This window comes from Rhinatrema bivittatum, chromosome 2, assembly GCF_901001135.1.
Source record: "Rhinatrema bivittatum chromosome 2, aRhiBiv1.1, whole genome shotgun sequence".
Classification (NCBI taxonomy): Eukaryota; Metazoa; Chordata; class Amphibia; order Gymnophiona; family Rhinatrematidae; genus Rhinatrema; species Rhinatrema bivittatum.
The window spans coordinates 594,400,122-594,415,907 of record NC_042616.1 but is presented as its reverse complement, the minus strand read 5'-3'; the positions used below and the strand labels follow the sequence as shown (position 1 = coordinate 594,415,907).

Here is a 15,786-nt window from a genome sequence, read left to right as displayed (position 1 = left end):
AGGATTTCATGTTATTTCACAAAAAGTGTCTGGTAGTGAAGGGAATTTGTATCACAGTTACTGAGATGACAATTGAATTTGAATTTCTTTTGTATGCTTGAGTATTAATTCACAAACTAAATAGGCTCTATTACACTTTCTGTGTTCCGGGTACCCCACTTGTAAACAAAGTATTAAATAATAGGTACACCTTATCATCTATTATAAATTAATTGGAGATTAGCTACTATATATTTTTGTGGGACCTCTCCTCCCAGGGTCATGGTATTTTTACCAGACTCTTATTTGTGGTCTGTGGTCCATTTTACTTTATATTTTTTTAAGTATTTTTATCCATTTATATCACCACACTTTTACCCTTAAAAACTATTAAACATTTGTTAAATTTTTGTCAAAAAACTAATGAAACTTTCAAACCACAGTCCAATTTGAAAAAAGTCACTTTAGCTTGGTTGCGGGAAACGCTGTATTCTGCAAAAGTACTTATCTGCATCACCCAACGCGATCGCGTTTCGGACCCCCTCTCTTAAGGTCCTGCTTCAGGGGAGAAACATTTCCATTTTTTCTGTGACAAAAAATCGGTAGGTAGAGTTCAATAGCTATATTCAATCCTTCTGCTAGTTGTAGCCGCGATCCCAACGTAGACCGCCGTTGTTTGAAACATGGCTCACTCTGGACACAATTTAAGGAACTGAATGCGGAAGTACCTCCCTCGTATTGAATTCCTGATAGGTCAATGAAAAGTGTCAATCAAGTTAAACCTCACCCCAGGCTCTCTTCAGCATAGTTCTCTCTCACGTCGTCTCCCACCTATTTGTTCATACTCATTCATTCGTAACACACACAGTTTATTTCAAGGGCACACACTTTTCCCGATTATCCTGAATGACGTGACGACGTGAGAGAGAACTATGCTGAAGAGAGCCTGGGGTGAGGTTTAACTTGATTGACACTTTTCATTGACCTATCAGGAATTCAATACGAGGGAGGTACTTCCGCATTCAGTTCCTTAAATTGTGTCCAGAGTGAGCCATGTTTCAAACAACGGCGGTCTACGTTGGGATCGCGGCTACAACTAGCAGAAGGATTGAATATAGCTATTGAACTCTACCTACCAATTTTTTGTCACAGAAAAAATGGAAATGTTTCTCCCCTGAAGCAGGACCTTAAGAGAGGGGGTCCGAAACGCGATCGCGTTGGGTGATGCAGATAAGTACTTTTGCAGAATACAGCGTTTCCCGCAACCAAGCTAAAGTGACTTTTTTCAAATTGGACTGTGGTTTGAAAGTTTCATTAGTTTTTTGACAAAAATTTAACAAATGTTTAATAATAGTTTTTAAGGGTAAAAGTGTGGTGATATAAATGGATAAAAATACTTAAAAAAATATAAAGTAAAATGGACCACAGACCACAAATAAGAGTCTGGTAAAAATACCATGACCCTGGGAGGAGAGGTCCCACAAAAATATATAGTAGCTAATCTCCAATTAATTTATAATAGATGATAAGGTGTACCTATTATTTAATACTGAGTATTAATTCAGCCAGGTCAGTCATTTCAGAGATTACCTTCAGCCAATGCAGCTTGGATTTTTTTTTCCTCCATTTGTAAAACCTATATAGTTCTTGATTTTTGTTGTTATGCAGTTAACACCCCAAAATCAGATGACACATTCATCACATACAGCCCACAGCTAGCTTCCAGGTTCCTCCTTCCTGGAATGCTGCACAGTTCCCCATGTTGAGGCAGACTGAACAGATAATTGCCAGCCTGGAGAGCATACGGCCATATCCAAGGGAGGGGATCCTGACTCCACCACCAGCACTCCTCGAAGCTGCAGGCAGCTCTTCCAGGTATACATTGTTTAAACAGTTTTAACCATTTAAAATTTCAGAGTAGTTTGTGTGGTTAACTTCTTTAAATGATTAATGTCCTTACTGGAAAATGTGTGTCCATTTGACAGAGAGCACAGCCAATGTCTTACATGTGACTTAGGGAACTGCTTGACTTCAGGGATCTCATACAATACCACCACACCTATTCAACATCAAGACTTACATGCTGGCAAATCTAAATATCCTCTATACTTATCCAATGCTTTCTTTAATTTTGCTAATATTTTGGCCTCCTCCGTCTCCACTGGCAGATTATTCCGTGTATTCACCATCTTTTCTGGGTGCAAATATTCTCACTCCCGAGTCTGGCCCCTTTGAGTATCATATTATGATCTTCTATTCTAGAACTTCTATTGCACTAGAAAATGTTTGCTTCTTGTGCATTATATATACCTTTGAGGTATCCAAATGCCTCTACCATATTTACAGGCCGATGCAATGTCAGCACACAGAAAATGGGCGCTCATGATTGAGTGCTTGCTCTAATGTGTGCGGATCGACCTCTCCAGGGCACCTGATTTAATATTTAAATAGGCTGCCGTGGTAAAAAGGAGGCACTAGGGGAAATTGTGCACCCCTAGTACCTCCTCAGCAGCGGGCGCCCAGGAGAGGTGGTTGTCTGCGGGTTAGGAAAACGGATGCTCATATTTACAAGCGTCCCTTTTCCTAACCTGACCGCCGGCACATTTTTATTTTTTTTTTTTTGACAGTTCTAATTTTCCGATGAAAGTTGGAGGAAGTACAGAAAAGCAGAAATTATTACTTTTCCATACACATTTTGGGCTCCTCAAAAATTAACGACTGCTCCAGGGCAGGTGTTAATTTTGGACAGAAAAATGTGTGTATCGGGCACACTTTTTTTTTTTTTTGCATCAGGGGGAAATAGCTAATAGCTTTATCAACATGAATTTTCATGTGATGAGCGCTATTAGCTTTGCAGGGAGTTGGATGCACGTTTTGGATGCGCTAATCCCCTTGTAAAATAAGGGATTGTGGATGCGTATCCAAAACCTGCGTCCAACCACAGGTTAGCCAGTGCGATTAGCTGAGCACACTGTATTGCATCGGCCCTGTTAGTTAGGTCTAGTTACATAAGGCTTATGTAGAAAAGGCCATTTTGGTAGTCTTTCTGGACAGCCTCTGTATATATCCAGAATTGCACATAATACTCTACATGGGGTACTAATGATTTGTACACAGGCAGCACCTGGTTTCTACTGGCAAACCGCTCCCTAAGTGCCCTACCATTCCTCTGTTTTGCTACCATAAGATCAGATACAATCACCCCAAGGTCTTTCTGTTGATTTGTATACAATAGCTCACCCACCATCTTATACTTCTTTGATAATGCATGTCTCTAGTGTATTTAGTCAAATTCTTGACCATGCTTCTCTTTCTATACAATGTGACATATCCACCCTGCTGTAGATATCTGACAAAAAGACAAAACCTTCCCTCCCAACTCCTGTGGAATATCACTTATACAAATATCGAACAGCACCAACTCCAAAGAAAAAGGGATGGAGTCAAATTAACATTGTCTGCTGTTGCCTTTCACTCGAATAGGTAACAGGAGGACACAGTATGAAGTGCTGCTCTTCTCCTGCTGCTGGATCTCATTCACACATCCAGCCAGCCGCCAACCCACCCCAACCTAGTCTCCCCTGATTCCATGGCAAGAGTCAGATTTTCTAGTCCTTGCTATGGCACTGCTGGAAATCAGGGACCCTAGGGTAATAGATTCTCTTTTGGAGGAAATATTCCCCTCAAATGCTCCTCTCCAAACTTCTTTAGCCCTCTAATTGTTTATAGGTTTGCAGATTATGTAAATGGAGCCCAGCCTCCGAGCTTTCTGCTAGTATAACAGTTCCTCTGGCTCCAAGTACAGCTATGAAACCTGTATACATGCTGTCTCCTGCGTCCCACCCTGGTGCTCAAAGGTCAGCATATGGAGACTCTGTCAGCTTAACCATTAAGAAGCTGGGTCTATTTTCAATGCATTACTGATGAAGTAGAAGAAATGGATATGGGCCGGGGGGGGGGGGGGGGGGGGGGGGAGACACGGACAGACAAAATCAAATATAATGGCAGAAAAAGAACATATGGCCTATCTAGTATGTTCATCTGCCCAACTAATTTAGCTTTACAATTCCCATCGCTACCTCCGATCTCTCGAGTTTATTCCATGCTTTCTTAAATTCTTATCTCTACCATCTCCACTGGGAGGCTGTTCCATGCATCTAGTATACTCTCTGTAAGGAAATATTTCAAAAGATTATTTCTGAATCTATCCTCATCCAATGACCTCTCATTCTAAAGCCTTCTGTTGAAAAAGGCTCACTTTCTGTGCATGGAAACCTTGGAGTTATTTAAATGTCTCTACTATATTTCCCCTCTCTCACCTTTCCTCTAGGGTATATATGCTGAGATCTTTAAGTTGGTCCCCATATGCTCTACAACCAAGGCCACTGACCATTTTAGTAACCATCCTCTGGATTCACATCCTGTTGATGGTACAGTCTCTAGAATTGTACACAGTATTCGAAATGAGGTCTCAGAGACCTAAACAGGGGCAATATCACCTCTTTCTGCCCTCCATTCCTCTCCCTATGCAGCTAACCATCTTTCTGGCTTTGCTGTCACTTTATGTACCTGTTTGGCCGCCTTAGGATCAGATGCAGTCACCCCAAAATCCTGCTTAGAAGAATTTCTGTAACTTTCCTTTGGGTTTTTGCATCCTAAATGCATAATTCTACATTAAGATTTAAGTTAACTGCCAGACCCCAGACCAATCCCTGAGCTTTGCAAAATCCCTCCTCATATTTTCCACAACTTCCTGGCTATCTACCCTGTTGTAGATTTTTATATCTTTAGCAAAAAGCCAAACCTTCCACAATGTTACTCACAAAAATGTTAAAAAGAACCAGTCCAAGGACCAAACCCTGAAGTAGAATATTAATAAAACTCCATTTACCACTACCCTGTGTCACTTCCCACTCAGTTTCTAACTCAGTCTGTCACATTAGGACCCATACCAAGGGCACTCAATTTATTTACAAGTTGCCTATATGCTGAACCACGTCAAAGGCCTTACTGAACTCCAAGTACACTACATCTAACACTCTCCCTTGATCCAACTCTGTTCACCCAGTGAAAGAAATTGATCAGATTAATCTGACAAGATTTACTTCTAGTAAAGCCATGCTGTCTTGAATCTTGCAATCCACTGGATTCCAGAAACTGCACTAGCCTCTGTTTTAGCAGCAATTCCAGAAAAACTAGTCTAGTCAGAAAAACCAGTCAGTAGTTCCCAGCCTCCTCCTCTCTTCCACTTTTATGAAAGGAACCCACATCCGCCTGTCTTCAGTCCTCCGGAAATGCCACAGATTCTAAAGAAGCATTGAAAAGGTCCGCCAGCAGAGCTGCCAGGACTTCTCTAAGTTCTCCTAGTACCCTCAGATGTATCCCATTTGGCCCCATCACCTTATCTACTTAAAGATTAATTAGCTACTCATGAACACACTTTTCTGAAAATTGATAGAGGTTTACCTCACTTCCAATATTATTTGAATTTGTTTTGTTTAGTCCTGCTCCTAGTCTTTCCACAGTGAACACTGAGCAGAAATATATGTTAAGCAATTTCAATTTTTTTTCATCAGCCTCTACATATTGCTCCCCTTTACCTTGGAATCTCACAATGCCACTTTTGTAATTTCATCACTAGCATATTTAAAAAAAAACAAAAAACAAAACAAAAAAAAACAAACTAGCTCCTTGTTTTACCATATCTGCTATTTCTTCTGTTTGGTATTTTTGCATTCCTGACTTCTTTCCCAATTTTTTCAGGTAGTGTTGCCACTTTTCCTCTTTCTGTGATCTCCTGTAGTTTCTGAATGCGAACCTTTTCTCCTTACTTTTTTAGCTACTTCATTAGAACACCATAGTGGCCTTTTTTCCCTCTTACCTTTTATTTCCCTAACAATAAGATTAGTGCCCTTATATCATCTCCTTTTAGTTTTGCCCACTGCTCTACTTTCCCTAGATTTTCCAATCCAGAAAACTCCTCCCTGAAGTACTCCCTTATTTTAACAAACAGGCCCATATAGTAAATTCCGCGGGAGAGCCGGCGCCGAGGCGAGTGCCTGCTCTCCCAACGCGCGCCCTGGCACCTCTCCTGGGTGCGAGATTCAGTATTTAAATAAGGGCCCGCGCTAATATTAGCAACCCGCTGACAGCCGCCGCTTAATTTTACCAGCGTTGGTTGTCGAACCCGCTGACAGCCAGGGGTTCGGAACACGGATGCCGGCAAAATTGAGCGTCTGTTTTCCACCCGCAGGTAGATATTTTTTTTTTATTTTTTTTTAAAAGAAGATTTTTATTTTTGGGGCCTCCGACTTAATATCACTATGATATTAAGTCGGAGATTGTACAGAAAAGCAGTTTTTTCTGCTTTTCCGTACACTTGCCCGGTGCCGTCTGAAATTAACTCCTGCCTTTGGCAGGAGTCAATTTCTGAGAGTAAAATGCGCAGCTTGGCCGCACATTTTGCTTTCTGTATTGCGGGTGACTACCTAATAGGCTCATCAACATGCATTTGCATGTGATGAGCGCTATTAGTTTCGGGGGTTTGGCCATGTATTTTCCACACACTATTACCCCTTACTGTATAAGGAGTAATAATAGCGTGTCAAAAACGCACAGCCAAACAGGGGCTAACTGTGTGTTAGGTTTCCTGAAGTCTAGGACCCTCGCCTTTGAATGAGCCGTCATCTCTTGTGCTCTAATACTGAAGCACACCAACCGGTGTTCCTAGATCCCAAATGATCATCCACTACAAGAGAGATACTGTCCCCCCATTGGTAAGCACCAGGTCCAGTACTGGCCCCTCCTATGTGGGTTCTGTTACCAGAACAGTTCTCCCTGCAGAGAATCCAGGATCTCCATGCTTCTTAGACGACACTGCAACCAGAATGTCCCAGTCAGCATCTGGCAGATTGAAATCCTCCCGCAATGGTACCTCCCCTTTCATAGCAATTTTGTGTTATCCTCCATTAAATCTCTACTTCTTGTCTGTGATATTCAGAGAGGTTGCTGTCCCACTGAACAAGACCATACTAACTGGAACAGTGCTATCTTCTATATGCCCCTGGACCGCCCTGTCCTAGAAAAAACTATCCATTCAGTCTTGTCCCACTAACATACTATTCTACATGGACCTATAAATGCTAGCATCAGATAAAATATACCTCACCTGATTTCTCAGATAGTGGGAATAACCGGGCAAGGAAGAGCTGTATTCTTCCACAAAACACTGTATTCTGTGACTTTGATAACCTTCTCAGGAGATCTAGAGGACAAAACACAAAAACACAGAGCATGAATCTCTCTAATCACACTTATTTTGTATTTACCTTTTCTTTTTCTACTGTGGCATTCAGTGCAAAGAAACAAAAAACATTCCATAATTGGGGCGTCAGTCTATACGAAATATGCTTCCACAGGACAGGAACACTGATTTCTTTCTTCAGGCCTTTTGCACATTTTGCTGCTCTAAGCTCCAGACTTCTATTATAAGAATTTCCCTGCCCACAATTCAAAACATGGGAATCTTTCATCCTTGACCGCAGGTGAGATACGCTTGTTAAGAAGTTGCCTAGAAATCTCTTTCCTACATTCATGCCAAAGTGAAGCAGTTTGGAACCTGTTGTCAATCATGTGTCAGCAGCAGAATAAGCAGCTCCAGACATAAGGCCCATCTGTACTAGTCTCAGTGCTATGCAATGTTCTCTTCCCTGAGGCCGCTGCTGTTATTAAAGCAGCAGACTACAAAACACTAGCACAGAGGAGGATTAGGAAGAACAGTTCAAACTATTTGCATGGCTGATACACAGCCAAGCCTGTTACCTTTATTTTCCCATTGGCTTAGTCTGCCTTTGCATTCAAACACACAGGGATCCAGCTACCAATAGTTTGAATTGGCTCAGAGATGATTTTTTTCCTGCCGCAAGAGCATGAATAACTACTTCCAATTATCCGCTAAAAAACCTCCCACAAAATCAAAAAGGTATGAAACTTGACTTTATGCAAAATGTTTTTTGGTTTTTTTTTTTAAACTGTTTCCTTGAGGTTAGAACATTCTAGGTTCTCTTGGCCGTCAAGGTCTTACTGATGGCCAGTGGAGAAAGCTGGAGATGACAATGGGCACAGTCTTCAGAGGCCACAGCAGTAAAACAGAGCTAGTTTTGCCTCCTGTACAACTGCTGCTGCTTTAGTTTGTTGGCAGTCTTGCTGCAGTTTTTAGTTCTTTCACAATCACCGCAATAACACTGTTGCTTGTCACAGTTTTCCTAATGACACTAACAACAAACATTAAATCTTACCATTGCACATTCTCAGCAAGTAGTTCTTCCCCGCTGAATAAAATGTACTCTGTAATAAAAAGAGCACTGTTACTCCAACTGCTCTCTTCTTACAGATACAAATCACCAGCAATAATGAAACACACAAGAACCTTAAAATCTGGAAAGCATGACATGACGACGTGTGAATTCTGTGCACATAGAATAAACCCCACAAGAGCCAAGGTGGTCTAAAGACACTGCACTAAAGCTCAGTCTCAGAAAGTACCCTTCTCCTCTGAGCTGAAATAAATCTGGCTTCAGAAGAAATTAGCCCCAGACTGACTGAGATGTGTACCTAGGCAGCGCAAATTAGCAAAAGTGTGAACAAATAAATATACCTGTCCTCCATGTGGCTTGAAAGAACAGGATCAAAATATATTCAGAGCGTCAAAAGGAACGTGAAATCTACTTACTTCCCATAATCTCCTTTATTGTAAGGATAGTTACACGATACACTTAGTGAATTAACCAAGGAGGGTGGGGTGGTATACAGCGATAAAAATTCATGCAGAATTTGATACTTTGTTTTTGATGTGCGCATTAGTTTTGTCGTCACGAGGCTTCCTGATGTTTCTTCTTTGTTACAGTTGGGCAATTATTGTAGCCCGAACTTTTGTATTATTTCTGTGTTGAACAATAAAATTTAAATTAGAAAAAAAAAAGGGGGGAACGTGAAAATACAAACAGTATTTCACACCATGTGGATGCACTATGTATTATTCACAGCACAATCTCCCACCAATGTTTATCACCAGTATGAATACTGATGAAAGTTTCTCTTAGCATATGCAGATCCTGTTCTAACCACCACAGTGTTCCTATAGAAAGCAAGTTTGCTTACTGTCACGGTGTTTTCCATAGGTGATAGGATGAAATAGCCATTACATGCAGGTGACATCATCCAGCAGAATTGGACTTCTCTCTCAAGATAGCAGAGCTTTAAGCTCTGAGCATGTGCAGGACGTTTCATGCAGGCGCTGCCTTGTGAACCTCCTCAGTCTATATCAGAGCTAAATCTAGCTAGGTAGTCAAGTCTCCAGGGAGGTGGGCAGGTATGCTATTGCTAAATCATCGTAATATCTACAAAAAACACTGCTTAAAAGGTAAGCAAATTTACTTTTTCCGTTGATAAGCAGCCTGAATTAGCCAATATACGTGTGGAGTCCCAAACCAACAATGTTACCAGCTGTTGGATTTCTTCTGGACTGTATGGAGTTTTTGTTTCTTGTCTGGAATCCAAAGGGACAGCTAAAATGTCTGGAAATAGTCTGGATTTTAGTCCTCTGAATGTTTTTTCTTGGTGTTGGACTATGCATTATCTGCTGTGGGTTTTTCCCACACAGTTTGATGAGAGAGGTGGTGAAAACACCGTCTAGTCTTCTGTGGCTGTACAGGGAGCTTTGTGTCAGGGCTGTTCATTCCCATGCTCCCTTTGCTTGCTGTGCACAAAGCTTTTTCTTGCTGCATCTGCTACTGCAGGCATGCTTTGGTCTGCCTGGTGGAGAATGTGGCTGCTCACCATCAGCCAAAGAACAAGAGAGGCCCCTCAGTGCCATGGGTGCAAAGAACAAGAGAGGTCTAGTGCTGGCAGAAGGAAAGAAGCAGCCCTGCAAGGCTGGTGAATCCATCCTGTCGGCTGCCCAAAGCAGCAGCCCCCCCCCTCCCAAAAAAACCCCAACAAAACCCCCCAAAACAGGCCTGGCATTGGCAGAGCTCTCAGACCAGCCCTGCATACCTATCAGCACTGCCCTTTCTGTTGATGGTCCTAAGAAAGAAGGCCTGGCACGTACGTGAACAGGAGAAGGAAAAAGCATGCAGGGCTGCTTGCGCCGAGCGTGAGAGAGAGGGCATGCATGGGTGCTTGTGTGTGTGACAGAGATAGAGGCATGGAGAGGGGTATTTTTTAAATTCCTTAGTCGTTTGATGCGTCTGCTGGTTTGAAACATTTTATTGGCATTTGGATAATTAAAAACAAAAATTTTTTTATAGGAGTTCTTAATTATTGGATGTTATTCTATCGTTATACTCTTCCAACACACATGGGATTTCTACCCATAAAGATTCAACTGTGCATTTAGACTCTATGCCATCCTGGACATAAAGCATCACCCCTCCACCAAGTTGCTCCTCTATTATTTCGATATAATTTGTACCCTAGTATCGTACTATCCCACTGGTTATCCTTTTTCTACCCTCAGATGCCAAATAAGTCTGTCATCATTCGGTGCTATACACTAACTCTGCCATCTTACTTCTTAGACTTCTGGCATTAGCATACAAACATTTGAAAGTGTGTTTTTTGTTTCTATTAATATTCTGCTTTTCAGTTGACAGGGATAAATTGGAATCTTTTAGCTCAGGTGATTTTTTACTTATAGGCACATGAGCTACTTTTTCTTATTACCTCTGTTGGGATGCCCTAACTTTAATGCTTCATTAGTATCCTTTGACAATACTTCCCTCCAAACCATGCGCTGCTGAGCAACTATTTGCTTTCCCCTTTGATTTAGTTTAAAAGCTGCTCTCCTTTTTAAAGGTTAGCGTCAGCAGCCTGGCTCCACTCTGGTTAAGTTAGAGCCCATCCCTTCAGAAAAGACTCCCTCCTTCCCCAAAAGGTTCCCCAGTTCCTTTAAAAACTAAATCCTTCTTCCTTGCACCATCGTCTCATCCACACATTGAGACTCCAGAGCCATGTTTGCCTCTGAAGACCTGAGCGTGGAACAGGGAGCATTTCAGAGAATGCTACTCTGGAGGTACTGGATTTCAGATTTCCTCTTAAGAGCCTAAATTTGGCTTCCAGTACCTCCCTCCCACGTTTTCCTATGTCGTTGGTGCCCATATGTACCACAACACCCGACTCCTCTCGAGTACTGTCTAAAATCCTATCTAGGCAACACGCAAGGACCGCCACCTTCGCACTAGTATATATGGGAGGACTACTGGAAAGTTTTACGAGATATGCATATCAAACCTGTCTGCTCCAAGCTGCAGCAATGAGGATTAGCCAAGCACAGTCCTAATGAACCTTTCGCACTATTCTGGTGATAGGCAGTAACTGCAGAAAAGTGTTCATGAGGCTTAAGGTTCCAGCAGAGGAGGAAAGCATCCTGAGCTAGTCTGTCCTAGCTTGGCAGAATGGATTTAATTTTGTGTGTTTTATTGTGATGTGAATAGGTCCAATGGTAGACCCCATAAGCTGAACAGTTTGACCTATAGAATAATTTGATTTCTTTCTGCCCAATTTCAGATTTTTAGGGTTTCCTGGCAGAGATGCCATGATCCTGTTCCTCCCTGCTTGCTGATGTAAAAGATGACAACTTAGGTGTCAATTTGAATCCAGATGCTCTTTTCCTGAAAGAGATGCGAACACTGATAGAGCATGTCCGATTGCTCTCAGCTCCAATAGATTAAATTTGATAACCACTCTCTCAAAGAGACCATATGACCTGGATTCAAGTGACAGCGTATGCGCTACCCATCACCAGTATCACGTGATAGGGGGGTGAGCAAAGAGGGGATCCTTCCTGAAAAAACTGGGATGCATCTCCCAATGCAGCTCCCATTTCATTGTTGCTATTTGCACTGGAGAGTGATTGATACCACTGGGTACATAAACCCCACTAGAGATAGCGGATATGAAGCCAGGTCAGCAGAGCCACATAGATGGCAGCCATCTAACAGAGAATAAGGAGCTTTCTGGCTGTCTAGCTTGGTGAGTACAGTAGTTTGAGAATGAACAATGTCATGATTTATGCCCGATTGGAAGGCAGGAATGTTCTCTCCTGTAGTGAGTCTATACAAGTCCAGATTAACTAGAGTTTCTGAATAGGCTCTAGGCTCAACTTCTTGAAGCTTACCAAAAAAGCTAGGTGATACAGAAAACATATCGCTATGCACAAAGAGTGGAGTATTTTCAATCATGATTTTGCTGCAATGATCCAATCATCCAGGTACAGGAATATTTGTATTCCCTTGAGACATAGATGAACCACCACTATTGCAAGACATTTTGTAAAGACCCTTAGGGCTGACGACAGTCCAAAATAAGAGTATTTTGTACAGGTAATGGGCAGCAGAGAGTGGATGTTACGTAAGCACATGCATCTTTCGGATCTAGGGCACACATCCATTGATCTTTCTAATTGTAAGGGAAAATTGTGCTAAGGGAGTTCATTTTGAATTTCTATCGCAGGATGTGTTTGTTCAGATGTCTCAAGTCCAGAATGGGTCAAAATCCTCCGCATTTTCTTGGAAATAAGGAAACATCAGGAATAGAACCCTATACATGTGGATATGCAGGGATTGGCTCTATCGTTTGATGTTGCAGAAGCGATTGGACTTTCAGGCAAAGCTGTGGCAGATGAGACTGATCTGCTGCGGGGACCGCCGCTGAACGACCTCCTGCAGTCGATCTCCTGCCGGCGCCATTTTCCGTACGGAAAACGATTCGCGGCAAGAAATCGCTTCCTGAACCCCGCTGGACTCCCAGAAACTTTTGGCCAGCTTGGGGGGGCCTCCTGACCCCCACAAGACTTGCCAAAAGTCCAGCGGGGGTCCGGAACGACCTCCTGCGTCGAATCGTTTTTGTCTATGGCCGCCGCCATTTTGCGGCGGCCATTTTGCAAAATGGCGCCGGCTGAAGACAAAAGGATTCAATTGAGGGGGCCGTTCCGGACCGCCGCCGTTCTGGACCACCAGGTAATTTAAAGCATTTGGGGGGGGTTCGGGAGGGTGGGGGATTTAATTTAAAGGGTCGGGGGTGGGTTTTAGGGGGTTTTAGTGTGCCGGTTTTCCTGCCCTCCCCCTTCCCCCGATTTACGATTTTTTAACGATAAATCGGGGGAATTGGTATTGTATCGTGGCCCTAATGATTTTTGACGATTTAAAATATATCGGACGATATTTTAAATCGTCAAAAAACGATTCACATCCCTATAAAATATTAATATACAAACATAAAAGGACACTTAAAATGGTGACATGAAACAGAACATATAAAGGAGATCAAGAGCTAGAGCAACTACATATGTCTAAAATGTGGTAAGTGTAAAACCTATATACGTCATGAAGTAAGATGTTAAGTAAATGTCTTGCAAGAATCTTAAAAAATAATTTTAACTTCAATAAATTTAAGTAAAATGATTATCTATTGAAATTACTATGTAAAAAAGATTTTTGAATTAAATATATTTCAATAAAAATTCTCTATTTGAATTACTATATAAAAAAAAAGTTTTAGACAATGAATTACCTCTGATTAATGAGTTTGGACCTAGTATGGTCTTAAACCAATCTTACTTGCAATACATAAATTCTTGATAAAACATCCGCAACTGTAGCATATTTGTAAAACAGACACAGAATATCTATGAGAACTCTAAAAATCTTATAAATGCTTCAATTGTGCTATTGTATTCTCAAATAAAGGAGGGAAGAACCAACCTATAAATAGAATAAGGTCTGGGTTTTACTTGAATTGTAAATTATTATAATAAAACAAAGAATACTAAAAGGGTAAAAAAGTGAAAATGTGCTATTCAAAAAATTTCACCATCACCTGATGATGAACCAATATTTATAGATCTCTGGCTGCACATGTGTCATGCAGGCAGTACATGTAATGAGACAATGGCTTTTACACATACAAATCAAAAGGGCTGCGTATACTTAAAGCAGCAGGTCATGTTACAGCACTGTGGGCTGAGATCTACTTAAAAGCCATTTTGAAAACCAGCTCATAACAGTGCTTAAAAACTGAATTCTTTGCAGGACAAATCTAGAAAATTTAAAGGGCATAGTGTGCACAAGTGACAGAAATAATTTGTAGAACTGGCCTCAAAAATCAAACCTTAGTAAACCAGGTGCTTATGGCAAAGGACATATAAAAAAAGATATACTCTTCAAAAAAAAAAAAAAAAGAACTCAGGAGGTAAAAAACTAAAGGCAATATAAATTGCTCAATGAAATACATATAGGGGCAGATTTTAAAAGGCCCGCGAGCGTAAATCCTTCCAGATTTACGCGCGTAAGTCCCGGGGCTTTCGAAAAGGGGAGGGAGGGGCACCGGCCCGGGGGCGTGGTCGAGGCCTCCGGACCAGCCCCCGGGACCGGAGGACGGAGCGGGGCTGCCGGCGACGAGCGCAAAGTTACGCCTGCTGACAGCCGTGGGCCGACTTCAAATTTTTTTTTTTACTTTTGGGACCTCTGACTTAATATCGCTATGATATTAAGTCGGAGGGTGCCCGAAGAAATTAGCGCCTAACTTTGGGTAGGCGCTAATTTCTGAAAACAAAATGTGCGGCTTGGCTGCACATTTTGTTTTCTGAATCGCGCGGGAATGCCTAATAGGGCCATCAACATGCATTTGCATGTTGCGGTCGCTATTGGGGTTGGATGCGCATTTTCGGCCCCTTACTGAATAAGAGGTAACGCTAGCACATCAAATGCACGTCCAATGGCGGGTTAACAGTGCGCTGGAGCGCACTGTACTGTATCGGCCCATAATTGGGCCTCCCATAGAGAGAGGTATTTATATCTAGTGTGAGTGCATTATGGCTAGTCTCTCCTCTCGATAGTAAACATGGTCCCCCCAGTGGTTGTATGTAGGAAATACCACAATTCTGGCACTTATCTCGAAGTGTGAAAAAGTTATCGCAATTTGCGGTAACTCAGCACTTCGCATAGGTATTAACGCAAATTGCGATAAACTGCCTATTACCATAAAACACGCCCCTTTTTCTATTGCATGTGATATTTAGTGCATTTTGATAAATCCAGGCCTTAGTAAACTAAGTTTTGCTTTACCAGATTGTGTGTGGAGTGTTCTGACATAAAATATACCCCCATACAGCCACCTTGCGCAAATTTTAATAGTAATTTTCAGGGTTTAGCAGGAGTGAATTCACACCAATTGAAACAGATTCAGAATACTGCAGCACAGTTAGTGACAGGATTCAAGAAACATGATCACATCACTCCAATTTTTGTAAGCTGCACTGGTTTGCCTGTTAAAATGTTTAAACTGGATGCAGGCTCTTTGATGTTAAAATGAAATTGCTATGCCAGTTGTAAAGGCAAAACACCAATGGGGGCTTGAGCCAGTGGAGCCTGGATGGAGTCCTAGACCAGCTGAGAACCTGAAGCAAACAGAAGCAGTAGGGAAAAAAAGCCCAAAAAACACCAACTGCTTCAGAAAGCCTTCAAAGCCACACCTCTAGGTATCAGGGATTGGCTGGGGCTCAGTTAAAAAGGGGTTGCCAAGAAGTAGAAAGCTGTCTCCCGCGGACTTTACTGTATTGGCCCGTTAGTAACTTGAGCTGAGGATTAGGTATTAGTGTAGAAAACACATCTAATGCATGCGAAAACACCATTAGGCATAGCACAATGCAAATTATGAAAAGGGGAGGAGTTTGGGGCAGGATTTGTGACCAAGTAGACTGGCTTCGTAATTTGCAAAGCCATATCGCACGGCTTTAATGCATATTTTGAC

The 15,786-nt window shown here is 41.9% G+C and overlaps 1 protein-coding gene across 2 annotated transcripts in view; it reads right to left on the bottom strand.

Annotated features, from left to right (window-relative positions):
- THOC1 (THO complex 1) overlaps nucleotides 1–15,786 on the bottom strand; it is a 191,480-nt gene that overhangs the window by 138,784 nt on the left and 36,910 nt on the right. For both annotated transcript variants that reach the window (XR_003854773.1, XM_029591099.1), the window contains exons 6-7: nucleotides 8,277–8,325; nucleotides 7,148–7,243 (exon numbers count right to left, since the gene is read on the bottom strand). Coding sequence is in view for 1 of the 2 variants with exons in the window: in XM_029591099.1 (XP_029446959.1) it covers nucleotides 7,148–7,243; nucleotides 8,277–8,325 (145 nt within the window). In the remaining variant the exon portion in view is untranslated. The remainder of the gene's footprint in view (nucleotides 1–7,147; nucleotides 7,244–8,276; nucleotides 8,326–15,786) is intronic.